At 49.2% G+C, this 15,713-nt stretch overlaps 1 protein-coding gene across 4 annotated transcripts in view; it reads right to left on the reverse strand.

Annotated features, from left to right (window-relative positions):
• Window positions 1-15,386, reverse strand: part of Ift43 (intraflagellar transport 43) — an 86,999-nt gene extending 71,613 nt beyond the window's left edge. For 3 of the 4 annotated variants that reach the window (XM_052739236.1, XM_052739239.1, XM_052739238.1), the window contains exons 1-2: window positions 15,072-15,273; window positions 12,945-13,037 (exon numbers count right to left, since the gene is read on the reverse strand). In XM_052739236.1, the coding sequence (XP_052595196.1) occupies window positions 12,945-13,037; window positions 15,072-15,269 (291 nt within the window). In that variant the 5' untranslated portion in view covers window positions 15,270-15,273. The other variant, XM_052739237.1, reaches the window with a different exon arrangement.
• Window positions 15,387-15,713: the final 327 nt, after the last annotated feature.

A 15,713-nucleotide genomic window follows, 5' to 3' on the forward strand; every position in this document is an offset into this window, starting at 1 on the left:
GCTAGCCTCACATTTGCATTCATCTTCCTGTCTTTACCTCCCAAGTTGCTGAGATTAGGAGAATTGTGCCCCTAAACCTGGCTGGATCTTTGCAATTCTGAGGAAAAAGGAAAAAACTTAGTCTAGAATTCTACATCCAAAGAGAATACCCTTAAAAAGTAAAGATGAAATAAAAACATTTTCAGACAAACCAAACAGAAGAGTCCCTGGCAGACAAGAAATGCCACGTGAGGACTGGAGAGACGGCTCAGCAGTTAAGAGCATGGGCTGCTCTTCCAGAGGTCCTGAGTTCAATTCCCAGCAACCACACGGTGGCTCACAACCATCCATAATGGCATCTGATGCCTCTTTTGGTGTGCGGGTGTACATGCAGATAGAGTACTCATATACATAAAATACAAAAATATCAATCTTTAGAAAAAAACTGAAAAAAAGAAAGAAAAGAAATGCCAGGTGAGGGGGGTTGTCTAAGCTACAGAGAAGCGATACCTGATGGGGACCCGATCATCAATGGAAACCCTAACAACTCTATCTAAGCCGAGGCTACAAAGTGCTCCGCAGAAGTTATAACGCACGTGCTTTTAAAATATGTGCTGTCCATAGCACAGAAGACCAAGGGGGACAAGGGGACTCACAAGGCCCCCACACTGTCGCACGTAGTTTAGGGATTCATGTTGCAGCTCCCAGAGTAACCACTGTGAGGACTACATAAAAAGCCAATGTCAGAATGAAGACAAGACATGGCTATTACCCTGGGCAAAAGTATGTGGCCAGAAATGTTTCCGTCTGGCACTGATTACATTCAGTCTTAGGAGCCTTCTCATGTGAAGCATCATTACCAAGTGAGTGTTTTACTATCAGCCTGCTCTGCAGGAATTACTGGCATGCACACAGCGAGAAGAGGTCCAGCCTCCTAGCCGTCTGTCTCACTGAGGCTTACCAGCCAGCGTCTCCTGGTTCCTAAGCAGACTTAATACCCCCCTGGTTCATCTCTCGACGCTCCCAAAGCCTGGCTTTCCCCCCCAGATTGATTCTCTCACAGGTCTTTCAAGTAGAGCCTACTCCATCCAATCCCCCCCCCACACACACACACACACAAAACATGCCTCTACCTCACTCTCCCACAAGCTCCTCTAGACCTTGACTCTTCTAAAAAAAAAAAAAAAAAGTACAAAACATGTTTTCTGAGCTCATGCTATTCGGTTAACAAGTCTCTTTAATTCTCCATCTTGGTCCCTAAAAATGGCCTAGGTAAACTATGATGGTGCTGGTTAGTTTTACTGTGATATGACACAACCTGGGGTCACGTGGGAAGAGGGCACCTCAGCGGAGGAACTGTTTAGGATCAGACTGGCCTGCGGCCATGTCTGTGAGCACCTTGATCAATGACTAATCTGGGAAGGCCTAGTCCATGGCGGGCCTGGGTAATGTAAGAAAGTTGGCTGAGCATGACCAGAGTGAGTGAGTAAGCAGTGTTCCTCCAAGGTTGCTGCCCTGACTTCCCTCAGTGAGGGACTATGACCCGGAAGTGGAAAGATGAAATAGACCTTTTCCTCCCCAATGCTCTTGCAGTCAGTGTTTAATCATAGCAACAAAAAGTAACTGATACACGCACTACCACTCAGGGCATTTGGCTAACTCTCCACCAGTGGGTCCACTTCCAGACAACTCACAGTTGAGCTCACCCATAACCACACCGCTGCCCGAGCTTCAAGCGACAATGACCTTGCTGCGTTTGAAACCCCAGTTAGAACCGGAAACTGTTTCATAGCCATTCTGAAATTCTAACTACTACAAACTGTAGTGTCACTGATAAATTTTCTTTTCAAAAACTTAAGTACAAAAGGGGAGTTGTTGTTTTTGGTGGGGGTTGTTTGTTTGTTTGTTTAACGTTAATAATGGGAGTGGCATGTGGGCACCAGAAATTGCAAGAGCATCCTGAAGCTTGGGAACACTGCCTTGGCTCTGCTACATCATCTCCTGTGACGACTCCAACTGCCTCCATGCATCTCCCTGCCAACACTCTTTCCATGCTAGACTATTCTCCAAGAGAGCTGCCAGATTCCTCTCCCTAGAAAACAAAGTCAAGAATGTCTTTCTCTGCTCAACATCTTTGTGGGCATCCCACAGCATAGAAAATAAGCCCCACTGTTATAACACAAGGCCTATTGCTGGCTGGTCTTACGTCAACTTGACACACAAACAAGAGTTATCTGAAAGGAGGGAAACTTAATTGAGAAAATGCCTGCATAAGATCCAGCTGCAGGGCATTTTCTTCATTAATTATCGATGGAGGTGGGCCCAGCCCATTGTGGGTGGTTCCATTCTGGGGCTGGTGGTCCCAGAGTCTATAAGAAAGCAGCCTGAGCAAGCCATGAGGAGCAAGCCAGTAAGCAGCACCCGCTATGGCCTCTACATCAGCTCCTGCCTCCAGGTTCCTGCCCTGTTTGAGTTCCTGCCCTGGCTTCCTTCAGTGATGAACAACGATGCTGATGTGTAAGCCAAACAGACCTTTTCCTCCCCAACCTGCTTTCTGACCACGGTGTTTCATCACAGCAATAGGAACCATAACTAAGACAGCCTATGTCCAAACAAAGCTCAGTGCTCTCCCCACATCAGCAGACTCCTATTCATTCACTTCCATGCAGACCAGGGCTGCCTCCTTTTTGAGGCCTTCATTAGCTCTCAGGAGGCTGTGTTGCCTCTGTGATCCAGGCTGTGCTATAACGTCCATATTCTCACAACTTGTCTGTGTGGCTCTCAACTAGAATACGGTCTCTTGATCATTTTTGTACTGGAAAGTACATAGTAAATGTAAGACAAATAAAATTCTACTTAGGAATATATTTTTATATTTCATATATATTTTTATATATTATATTTCATATATATATACACGTCCAGCAAAATGGCTTAGTGAGTAAAGGCACTTACTGCAGAGCCTGAAGACTTGACTGAGGACCCACATGGTAGGAGACAATTGCCTCCCACAAGTGGTCCTCTGATCTCTATATGCATGTTATGGTACACAGGCACCCACACCACCATCCCCACCACAAACAAGATAGATAAATGTAAAAGCATTGTGGTGGTTTGGCCCCCAAAGGCTCATACATTTCAATGTTTGGTTCCCAGCTGGTGGAACTGTCTTGGACAGCACCCACCAGCAGTCCCGCAGGTACCTCAAGCTGGCACACCACTATCAAACACAAAGCCCTTCTAGACTTTTTCTCTGTTCCTTTAACCAGAACTGAGGACCTACCAGGTGCCAGGACCAGGAGGGCTAGAGGAAGCACAGTAGGAATACCTGGAGTTTATAACTGATGGTCTAAATAATTACCCAAATTACAGATATACACTGGCAGAGGGAAAAATCAAAGAACACTATGAAAGTGCAACGAGGAGCCAGCTGAAACGGGGGAATATTTTTTAAAAGAGCAACAGGCAACTTGAACCTGAGAATAACTAAGTCGGCCCAGCAAAGAGTAAGGAGTATAGGGCTGTGGAGATGGCTCAGTGAATAAGAATGCATGCTGTGCAAGCAGGAGGGCCTGAGTTCGAATCCCCAGCGCCCGTGTATTAATAAAAGCCAGGCATGGCTGTGTACGACTGTAACCTGTGCTGGGGTTGGAGACAGGCAGGCCCTGGGAGCTCACTGGCAAGCCAGGCTAATCAAGATGTTACGTTTCAGGTTCAACGAGAGACCTTATCTCAAGGGGACAAGTCAGAGAGCGATAAGGGAGACACCCGACACCCTTCCCTGGCCTCTGCGTGGGTACATGCGCCTGTGCGTGTGAGCACACACGCACGCTCAAGAGTAGCGGTAACGACGCTGTCCTAGGGAACGACAGAATCTGGGGAGTGGGTAGAGAACCACAGAAGTGGTAGAGTTCAGCTCCACTGTAACAGGAGACAGCTCTGAAGCGAGGCTGGAGATGTGTAAAAACCGAATCTCGCAGGGTCAAGTGGGAGCAACATGCATTTACACATGCACGCAGGTTTTGTTGTGACTGGCCTGGAACTCACTGGGTAGACCAGGCTGACTTCAAACTTACAGCATTTCTCCTGCCTCAGCCTCCTAAGTACTGGGATTTCAGGCATGAGCTACAGCACTCAGAATTTGTTTTTTTATTAACTTCTGAAAACAATGGGTATTAATTGGGGGGAAAATGTGTTTTTTTTTTTTTTTTTTTTTTTTTTTTTTTTTTTTGTAGCACTGGGATGGAACCCAGGGCGACACACATTTAGAACTGCTTCTGAATGTGAACCACTGGGGGTCTGTACAGGACGACTCTAGCTGAACCTCGGGAGGGTGTGCGTCCAGGAGAAGACCCGAGAACAGGGCCACTCCCTCGGGACCGAGGTGACACTGTAGTGGCTTGAACCACTTCTCGAGTTCCATTTTGTTTTCCGTCACGGAATGCTACTTGGAGCCAGGGCTTCCGAGGAGTCTGATCTGGAAGCCTTGCCTGAACAGGAGTCAGTTCTCATCACAACACAAGCATCGTTACCAGGAAAATCTTCTCCAACCAAAAAAGGACTTCTGAACGCGAGCTAGCAGTCCACCTACTCCAAAAGGAGTCTGATCAACTCCGGTGTCGCGGCAGTGTGAGATCCTGGGGCCCACCTCAGAGGTCTTCCTGACCAGCTGAACAACAAACGGATGGAGAAGGGGGCTGGTTTCAAACCCAGGGGCACCGGTGACTCCCGGCACCAACCCAACCTGCCACACTCTCTCCTTGCCTCCAGAACGCCCCTCCCTTTCCAGGAGAAACCTCCCTGCTCTTCTGGTGTGAACTGAGTCTCGGCTTAGACACGGCTTCTTCCTGGAGAGTCTAGCTGGGTGCCCTGAGCTTAAGAGTCTCCCGGCTGGTGACTTCTCTGATTTGCTTCGCAACTCCTTTGCAGGCTCCCAGACCAAGGTTCTAGGAGACCTTGGGACCATGACTATCCAGGACCTGGCACACAGAAGGCATTCATTCAGTCCAGCTTTAATAAGTGAATGAATGAATGTTACCTTTTACTTGAGGCCACTGAAGTCACAAAGGTCTCGAGTGTCCTCATTTCCTCCCACGCCCTCAGAACCACCAAAGTACGTGTCAACAACTAAGGATTAGTCTTCGGGAAGTGGACAGGCACTGGAAAGGAACTGGCCAAGAGTATAGAAAGGCATGCTCACAGAGGAGACAAAACGGGTCGCCACAGATTCTGAGTCCCATCCAAATGCCATTGCTTTGCTTTGTTTGTTCTGGGGGGGTTGCCCTAAGGACCAGTTATTTCTGTGAAATATGAACACTTCTGACTCTTGACCAGAACTGAAATTCAGGAAAACCCGGTAACAGGTTCTAATTCTCATGACTTAGATAAATGTCAAAAGTAGCTGCATGTGTTAGACACTGTTCTAGAGCTTTCTACATTCTCTCAGGTAACCCCCAGCCCTGTAAGGACCACCACTGTGTCCATTGAGCAGATGAGGAAACAGGTTTAGTATGGTAAGTAACTTGTGAAGAGGTACACCTAGCTAATGGCAGAGCTGGGGTCAAGGGTGAAACGGCAATCCTCACCTTTTCGGACAGAGGACAACAGACGACTAATTGACATCCTGGGCTAAGCCTCTCGTATTTATGTCAGGTGAGGAAGAGCGTCTTCAGGTGCTTGGTGAGCACCAACCTTCATCATGGGACACGGATGACGCTAAGCAGACAGTGCACTGTCCCGGGGCCGCCAGAAAGCTCTGAACGCTGGAGCAGAGCTGAACAAGACTCGGAGACGCTGGTTTTGCATGGCGAGCTCTCCCCTGACATGACATTCCCGCCCACACAGCAGCCAGGCCCGGGGATGGGTCGGTGATGCACATCTGCCCACCCAGAGGGAGAGCCCAAACTGAGGCATTCGAAGCATGACATAAATATGAAGTGTGGCAAACGTATTCCTTGTGAACAGCTCCACATCAAATTCCCTGCATCCCTCTTTGGCAACGTTATCAGAGACATCACTCAACCCAGGCGACTGGAGAAGAGGCTACGAAAAAGGTGAAAAATGTGACCAATCATGAGAGTTATTTCTGTGAGAAAGGAGAAAAAAATGTCACCAAAAAGGGTCAGGAGATAACCCTATTGGGCTGAAAATAACCACCCTGCTGGCAGACCAGTCAGGGAACAGGCAGAGGGCGAGGGACGTAATGCAAAGTGCCACGGGAGTGCTGGCCGAGTGAGGCGGCTGGGGGATGAGGAAATTGGCCTAATTTGGGAACATGAGTCCAGCAGCATTTCTCAGATTCCTGGGCAAGATTCTGGCTAACTTTGAGCTCTGTGTCCTCAGGAGGAACACTAAGGGTATGGGGGGGAGAGAAGAAACAGCTGTGATTCAAACGCCTCTCTCCACAACTAATAAGGGTGACCAAAACGAGGACTCGCTCCCTCTGCAGAAGGCTCCAGGATCCCGTGGTCTCTCTGCTCTCTCCCAAAGCCCCTTCTTCATGGGGGGAGGGGAGGGTCTGTACATCACCTGTAGGGCGGGTAGGAGAGGGCACAGAGTGGCTGCCTACAGGCAGAGACGAGCTAAGGGCTCTGGACAAGTTACCCAGCCTCTCCTGAGTGAGGTAATGGTATCTACTTCAAGAGGCACCTCGAGGCTTTCCCGGGTTGCTGCACGGGCTTAGCACACAGGGAGCAACTGTTTCAATGGAGGCTCTGATTTGTATCTGCAAGAAAAAAGCTCAGGCCAGAAGCCACCTTATATAAGCAAGGGAGAAACGCATCCATAGCTAAACCAGCATTGGAGCGTGTTGCCAAAGCCTACTTTTGCCCAAACTCAGCGTAACATAACTGGATGGCCCAGGGCTTTTCTCAAAGGGGTTATGTAAGAATCGTTTGAGTCAGCAGAATGGCTTGTCGGGCAGAGACACCCGCTTTCAACTCGTACAGCTGCTTTTCCTCAGACACACTGTAGAACTATCTTCCAGCAAAGCACTCTCCTAATTTAAATTACTGCCAACTTGATTTGTTAACTGAACCACACACCTGATCTGAGTCTGATCTGTGACCAGTGAGACACCACACACACACACACACACACACACACACACACACACACACACACACACACACACACGATGGTTGTGAGCCTTCTCAGTGCCCCACATTTCCTGGGGGCTCCATGGCTAGATACTGTATTACCTACTACGCTTCCATTGCCCACAGTGATCTCCATGGCAACCCTAAAGAATCAGGACTGGTCCAGGGGGCTGGGGCAATGACTAGGTTGGTAAAGTGGCTGCCACACAAGCATGAGGACCTGTGTTCAGTCCCCAGCACAGCACCCATGTAAAAGTCAGGTGCAGTGACTCACATCTGTAAACCTCGGGAGAGCAGGCAAGTCAGGGGAGACAGGTGGATCCCTGGAGCTCATTGGCCGGCCAGCCAATCTGACTTGATGAACTCCAGGTTTAGTGAGAGACCACGTCCCCAAAAGTGAGATGGAGAGTAATCAAGGAAGATACCCAACATCAACCTCTGACATACATATGCTCACATGAGCAAGTCCATACATCACACACGCACGCACACAGAATACGGCACAACTCCAATGGACTCCAAGCCAGTAAAATGACAAAGGAGCACATCTCCCTGTTAATTCAGGAAAAACAGGCAGTTATATTCTTTGACATCTAAAGAATGACCGGGCAAACCACAAGCCCTTTCCTCCTCTCTCAGTGTGGGCCAGGGTCCCACTCCTTGGGCCGAGCCACCTGTGTGCTCCACGGGCACAGAGCCCCTAAACGGTGACCAAAATGGCTGGGAGAATCCAACCCAGGGGAGCGTTTACTGGGCAATCCGCATAGGCACACTGGGACACAGGACAGTGTTCTCATGGAGCCCCACACGACTGTAAGGAATTGGAGAGGAATGTAGGGAAGGGAGTTGGCCCAAAATAGAATTCTTTCCTTTCTTATCCAAGTCTATTTAAAAAGTTTGTATAAGTTCTAATTTTTAATGTCAAGTTAGTTTGTATCAACCTCTCTTTCTCTCTGTGTGTGCATATGTGTGTCTGTCTGTCTGTCGTGTATCTATGTTGATGTCTCTAAATGTTCATGGAGACCAAGTGTTGAGGTCAGGTGTAGTTCTTGCACTGCCCTCCACCTCAGTTTCCGAGGCAGGGTCTCTCACTGAACCTGGAGCTCACGGATTGCCAGCAAGCCCCAGGGGTCCTCTTGGCTCCACTTTCCAGTGCTGGGGCTACAGGTGAGCACCACTGAGCCTGGTTTTTACGTGGGAGCACGGGAACTCACACAGGTGATGATGGTTTCAATGAGAATGGCTGCCACAGATTCAACTCTCATGTCTGATGAATACCTGGAACTGTTTGGGAAGGATCAGGAGCTGGGCCCCTGTGGGTGGGCTTTGAGGCTTCAAAAGGCTCAAGTCATTCCCACTGTGGTAGTTTTTGCTTCCCCAAGATGGGAGCTCTTGGTGGGGAGGGTGCAGGGCAGACATGGGAGAGTTTGGAGGGAAGAAAGGAAGGGGGAAATGACGTCATTATAATCTCAAAAAATTTTAATGTGAGCTCTCAGCTGCTGCTCCGGCCCCGTGCCTGTCTGCCTGGCAACCGCCAGGCTCTCCACCATGATGGTGATAACTTTCATATCCCTCAGGAACGAAAAACACCAAAGAAACCCTCCCTCCCTAAGTTGCCTTGGTCATGGAGTTTTATCACCGCAACAGTAAAGTAACTAATACACACAGCAAGCACTTTCCTGGCTGCGTCAGCTCCCAGTCCGGTCAGGACAACTCAAAAAAGCCTGCTCCCCAGCCATTCCTCCTCACTCACCAAGAAGCACCAACGTCCCAGGTAAAAACTCCTCCAAAACCCAGAGTGGCAGTTACAAGACCCAATTCTGACTGGATTAAAAGCTCTCTTGAAAGCTAGGGCAGCTGTAAAACTGTACTGACCGGCCAGGCGGTGGTGGCGCACGCCTTTAATCCCAGCACTCGGGAGGCAGAGCCAGGCGGATCTCTGTGAGTTCGAGGCCAGCCTGGACTACAGAGTGAGTTCCAGGAAAGGCGCAAAGCTACACAGAGAAACCCTGTCTTGAAAAAACAAAAAAACAAACAAACAAACAAAAAAACTGTACTGACCAATTAAATGCTGCTAGTCATATACCCGCTGAGGTCTCCGGCTACTGTTTCCTGACCAAAGGGGAGCATTTAACCGGATGCGCCTTTTTTTTTTTTTTCCTTTTCCTGCCTAGAATGCAGTTCCAACCCCTGGACAATCATCGGTCATCTTGTAACCGTGAGAACTGAAGCCACGAGGTTCCAACAGCACAGCAGGAAACTGGATGGGTTAGGGTGACACAGGACCTCACCCAGTGACCACATCCCCTCTCCACTGAACTCCTCGAAAGTCAGTCCTATTTCAGTCAGGCTAGGGGAAAGTGTCTGCTGGATGCTAATGTTAATCTGTCAGTGCTAACAGATGCAGAAGAACGCCTGGGAACCATCCCCAAACAGCACAGGTTTGAAACTCAGGGGGAAATGGGCACCACGCAGACCAAGTGAACAAGTCTGAGGGGGCGTTAAAATGAGAAGTGGCCAAGCACAGAGGCACGCGCTTGCAATCGCAGCACGCAAGAGGCTGAAGCAGAAGCCCCTGAAGGTTGAGGCCAGCCTGGGCTACGATGCAAATCTGTGTCAGAAACGAACAAGGCAGCAAACAAAAAGTAAGAAGTGGGTGGGCGGTGGGGGGGGGGGGGCGGAGAGGGGTGGCACACCTTTGATCCCAGCACTTGGGAGGCAGAGGCAGGCCTGGTCCACAAAGCCAGTTCCAGGACAGCTACAGAGAAAACCAGTCTTAAAAAAAAAAAGGAAAGAAGGAAGGAAGAAAGGAAGGAAGGAAGGAAGGAAGGAAGGAAGGAAGGAAGGAAGGAAGGAAGAGGAGGAGGAAGAGGGGAAGAGAAAGAGGAAGAAGCAGCAGTAGTAGTGACGCAAGCTAGAAATGGTAGCACATGCCTGTAACTCCAGCTATTTAGAGGCTAAAGCAAGTTCAAGGTTGTCTTTGGCAACTTAGTGAGATGATTTTATTAAAAAAAAAAAAATAGAAAGTGGGGGAGGAAGGGAGGGAGGGAGGGAGGGAGGGAGGCAGGCAGGCAGAGCCGGGGTATGGCTCAACGGTAAGGCACGTGTCTAACATGTGCAAGGCCTTGGGTTCCATGCCCAGCACTACACATAAAGACAGGCAGGTGAAAAGCAGTGAACTGGGGAGGCCTAGTCACCCACAAGGATGTGGCACCAGTGACCCAGCCTTGCTGACACACGGAAATGCCAGCCCACGGGTCTCACTGGGAAGAGCTTCTGATTTCCAAGGGAAACCCCAAATCTGGTTTTTTCACATCAGGTTTCTCAATTTTGTAACTACTGACCATTTTTTAAAAGTCTAACTGCAGAAGCTGAACACAGGGTGACTGTCTGTAGTGCTGGAGAAGCCTCCTCGGTGGATAAAGGGCTTGCTGTGCAGGCCTGGTGACCTGAGTTCAATCCCCGAACCTCCGGTGGAAGGAGAGAATCAACGCAACACGCCCAGGGCCTGGATTACAGCGTGTGCCACCACACCGGCACTAACCGCCCCCCTTCAGGCAGCCCTTCCATGGGAACAGCAGGGTGCAGAGACTCATTCACTCACTAATGTGCTGGATGAACGGGGGCTTATACAGTGCTTTTTAGTTTACCAAAGTGCTTAAATGCAGAGCTCACTTGATCCCCACATTCATCTAATGGTGCTGTGATCACCATTTGACAAATGACGAGATGGAGGATTCCAGAGATTAGTGGATTTAAGAGCCAAGCAATTAGAAGAGCCAGGGGCAAGCTCCGAGTCTCTCTGATTCCTTCTTCCACGTCCCAATTCCACCACCTCACTTTAAAATAACTATTTATTCAAAACTAATTCCTACTTGACTCTAAAGTAACACCAGTCTGCCCGACAGTTCCCAGGTACCATGCTTACATTTTTTTTTTTTTAGGGATATCGCCACTAAATAAAGTCAGCGAGGGGATAAAAATAAACATATCAAGTCATATGCTCAGAACTGGGTGTAAATGGGCACAAATCCTGGATCTAATTTTAGAAAGAAACAGCCAAAGAGTCTCACACAGCCCAGTGAGTATACGGTCCTGTGGGAGGCTGCCCACGCGCTGCTTCACACCCCACTACCTCAGGAAGGGGAGGGAGGCATTCTGGAATCCTGCTGGGCACCGGAGAGATGAGGAACAGAACGACTTTTCATAACGACCTCCAAAGAGATGCTGAGGACCAGAGTCAGCAACAGGTGTGCATTACACACACACACACACACACACTCGCTCACAAAACTAGACCACCAGCATTTCTTAGATGATCAGAAGATCAGGCAGTGCTGATCTATATATATCCTGACAGCCTCAACCAGCTTTGAAGAGGCACCAGTTATCCCTTTAGGGTGGTCACATGACCTGCAGGCCCCTATACCCTCCCTAGGGTCTTCTGCTGCTGAGGGAAGAGTCAGCTGTCAGATTTTACATGCTGGCATCACGGTTACAATAATAATTCCTCATACATTTTTACAGTAAGTGGGAAAATGATGAAAGATACGCAGCCAGGACCACATAAAGAGCGTTAAGACACTGGTGACGTCATTTCAGATGCAGGGGAAAACATCTCCACTTATGAGATCTGCAAGGACAGTGTGTCCGGATTATGCACACCTATGTGGTCTGCCAGGCGTCTCAGCTCAGGACCCCTCAGCCACCGTGAACTGTTGAGTTGAACAGCCGCCAAGAAGCCAGGCTTCCTACCGTCTGGTGACTCACTTTCTGGTGGAGCAGAGAGACGAGGAAAACTCCAATCAGCAAACAACCCGGCCTGCCCCGAGGCGGGCACGGCAAAAGCAGGTGATTGAAAGTTTCCAGAAGGCAGAGGCGGCCCAGTCCCCTTCCTGCCTGAGATTCTAGGAGACAGAGGTTGCTATTGGCAGCAAACCCCCAGTTGTTGTCATTCAACTTCACAGCACCAAAGCACCTTCCTGGTGTTCATTCAGTGGAAATAAAAACCTGGACAGGGTCTGCCTTGGGAAACTTCCCAGTCCCTGACTTCAGACGGATGCCTACAGGGCCGGGGATGTGCTCAGTCTGTGGAGCGCATCATGTGGCCTAGCACACATGAAGTCCTGGACCTAGTACCTGTAACAACAGGGCGGGGAAGGCAGTTCATGCCCGGAATCCCTGCTTTCAGGAGGCGGAGGCAGCAGAATCAGTAGTTCAGGGTCAACCTCAGCTACACAGTGAGTTCCATACCAGCCTGGCCTACTTGAGACCCTGTCTTTAAAAAATAAGCCAGGCAGTGGTAGTGCAAACCTTTAATCCTAGTACTTGGGTGTCAGAGACAGGCCGAATCTCAGTGAGTTTGAGGCCAGCCTGGTCTACAAAGTGAATTCCAGGACAGCCAGGACTGTTACACAGAGAAACCCTGTCTTGATAAATAAATAAATAAATAAATAAATATATACATACATACATACATACATACATACATAAATAAATAAATAAAAGCTGGGTATGGTAGCACATACCTTTAAACCCAGCACTCAGAAGACAAAGGCAGGTGGATCTCTGTGAGTTTGAGGCTAGCCTGGTCTACAGAGCGAGTTCCCGAACAGTCAGTGCTACACAGAGAAACCTTGTCTTGAAAAACAAAAACAAACAAAATAAATTTGGCGGGGGGGAACAGTCCAGAATCCAAAGGTCTCAAAGAAAAGATGTCCCCAGTAGGACAAATGTCCTAGAAAGGAACTTCCAAATCAAGACATGATCAAGACACTCCAGAGCCCTGCTCATGACGGACGGGTTCAGCCATTCTCCCAGAGCATTGCTCCACATCTTTCCTTTGACTTCTGTCTTTGTGACACTCACCTCTTCAGTCTGCGTCAACGAAGAATTCTTGCTACTGAAGTAACTCTCAGCCTGAGGTGACTCCTGTTGGGCTCGGCGGCCCATCTTGGCCCCCTGCAAGGAGAGAGGAGAGCACAGGTGATGGGATGTCCTCTGAGGCCCTGTGGGTATGACCTCATGGTAAGCCAGGACTGGAGTTTTATGGCATGACAGAGAACAGGATTTGAGTAACTTGTACATATTCATAGAGAATTCTCTACATCCTTGAGAGAAAGTACCCAAGTCCACTCTGTTCGGCAGAACAGGAAACATACAGGGTCTTGATGATGAGATTTTTCAAAAGCCACAGTTAGAGCAAAAGCCAAGTCCGCTTTTCTACCCACCACACGCAGTTAGAATCGCGGCTAGCCTGGGCAGAAGCCTCAAGCCACAGCTCAGATGAGACAGTAAAGGCTCCCACCTTCCTAGGTAGGACTTGAGTGACAGCTACCGGACAGGCTTTCGGAGAGAATTCCTCAATGTCATGGCAACTGACACCAGAGGAATCCAGAGAGACCTCTGGCTCTGCTGGTTGGCTCTGCATCTACAAGTACTAGGTGGGGTGAGGTGGGGGTGGGGGACAGGGGACAGGAATGCTGAGACATCCCTTTTGGAAACCAGACCACTTCAAGATTCTGAGTCACCAGATGAAACATTTGCAGGTGTTCCCCAAGCCCTCCCAGTGGGCAGGGGCTCTGTCTCCAACATTCCCCGGGACACACACAAAACTCTGAGGCACTCTAATGGGTGTTGAAGAGTGTCAGTGTGCGATCATTTACTTATAAAAAAAAAAAACCAGCACAGCATCAGCATGTTTAGGTCTCCCAAGAGCACAGACAAAGACTGAGACCAATGCCATTTTATAAAAGGGGAAACCGAGGCCCAAGAAAGTGATTAAGTAGCAATGTCTTCTTGTGACTCTGAATTCTGGGTTCATCCCATGGCACCCTACTGTAAACTCGGTGCTAAGTGTTGGAAGAAGGAAGAAAAGGGTTTTATGAGCGCTGCATAAAAACCTGCTAACGTAGGATCTGGGCGCCAGACTGCAATTATCAATCCTGTCCATCTTTCAAGGATGGTGGGGACGATCTTTCTGATAATACCGCTCATTTCCTTCTCGAGGAAGGTACCCTCCTCTGTTGAAGGGACCCTCTTCTGCGCATCCAAGTATTAGGTATCTGATCCTACAGGCGGCTACCTTAGAACAAAAAGGAATGATCGTGCCTGCAAATGCTGTTGACAAGTGGTTTCTCTAACAACTGTTAAAACTGGAGACTATCTGAAGACCCTATAAATTGACAACACAGGAAACCACTTTACAACCTGAGATCCTGTATTTTAAGGGTAGCCTGTTTACTGTCCTTCTCCCCGACCCCACAGGGCAAAGGTCAGTGACATTCTGTTCTCTGCCTAGAACAAAGTCTGATGCACAGTAGGGCTCAATACATATTTGTGGAAGGAATGAATAAATCACTACATTCATATCCCAGGTACTAAAAAGTTTCATGTATCAGAAAGACCTGGTGGCCCGTTGTCCTTAGCTTTAAAAAAAAAAAAAAAACAAACAAACAAACAAAAAAAACCGCTCCATTCTCAACCAATTGGCTCCTACCCTCTTATTATCTCCCTCCAACAGGTGCCTCTCTAAGCACCTGGGAGGGCATCGGAGGCTACCAGGCCCCCTCAAGACACCTGAGATTTTACAGCAGAAACCGAGGACTTGCCAAGTGACCCATTTTTTAGTGATCTCAACTAAGAGGGGGGAGGGGGTGGGGTAACGACTTTGACAGAAAACACTGAACGTAGGTCTTTAACCAAGCTCTATTGTCTACTGGCTATACGATGGTCATGGCCTGGGAGAGAAGAGCAGTGAAGGTCAGGCGTTGTGGTAAATGCTTTCCAGGAATACCCCATTTCACCTGCACAGCAACGCCTCCTCCATTCTACCAGCAAGGAAGCCGGGGCTAGGTGTATTCGGGCCCATCAACAGTTCTGTTGTTTGTTTGTTTTTTTAACCCAGTTGTTACTGCCCCCCACGTAATAAACTGGAGTATTGATTTCCAATCCTGGGGAGGGGGGTTACAGGAAGGAAAGAGCATCCCCAGCCACCTCTCTTCCCAGCAGCTTTCTGGAGAACTTCCGGGGACTAGACTCCAGGGCGAGGGCGGGAGTGGCTCTGGGCGCAGACCCTCCGTTAAGCCGGGATTCGCACTCGGGCGCCTGGGCCGGGGTCCGTCCCGACTCCGGGCTTCTTGGTGAGTCAGGGCACTTGTCCCACCCGTTTAACCAGCCCCCAGCCCCCAGCATCGCTCCTCACGGAGGTAGCCGAGCTGCGACGTCTCTCCTCGCCCAGGTCCAGTAAATCGTCCATCTTCGCGGCCGCTGATGTCACTTCCTGGAAACAGACGTCTCCGCCGCGTCCCTAACAACGACCCCGCCCTTCCACCCCAGTATTTAAAGAGTCTGCCTCACAGTTCCCCGGGGCTGAGTGTCACCTTCTAGTTTACACCAGATCTTTCCAAAGCCAACTTTGCTTGACTTCGGGAAAAACAAAACAAATCTCCAGATAGCAAAATCCTCTCCGGCTGCTCCGGCGAGGTTAGCCTTTGGGGACTTGCCTACATGTGTAGATCTGATGAAATAATGTTTATGAGTGAGTGCAAGCGCCGCTGTTGGTGATTATTCGAAATGTACAAAGGCCTCCAAATTACTGCTCAAGCGAAGGGTGTATCAACCACTGTGGAGCGCAGG

This window comes from Peromyscus californicus, unplaced genomic scaffold (assembly GCF_007827085.1).
Source record: "Peromyscus californicus insignis strain IS unplaced genomic scaffold, ASM782708v3 Scaffold_15__1_contigs__length_86483966, whole genome shotgun sequence".
NCBI classification, from domain to species: Eukaryota; Metazoa; Chordata; class Mammalia; order Rodentia; family Cricetidae; genus Peromyscus; species Peromyscus californicus.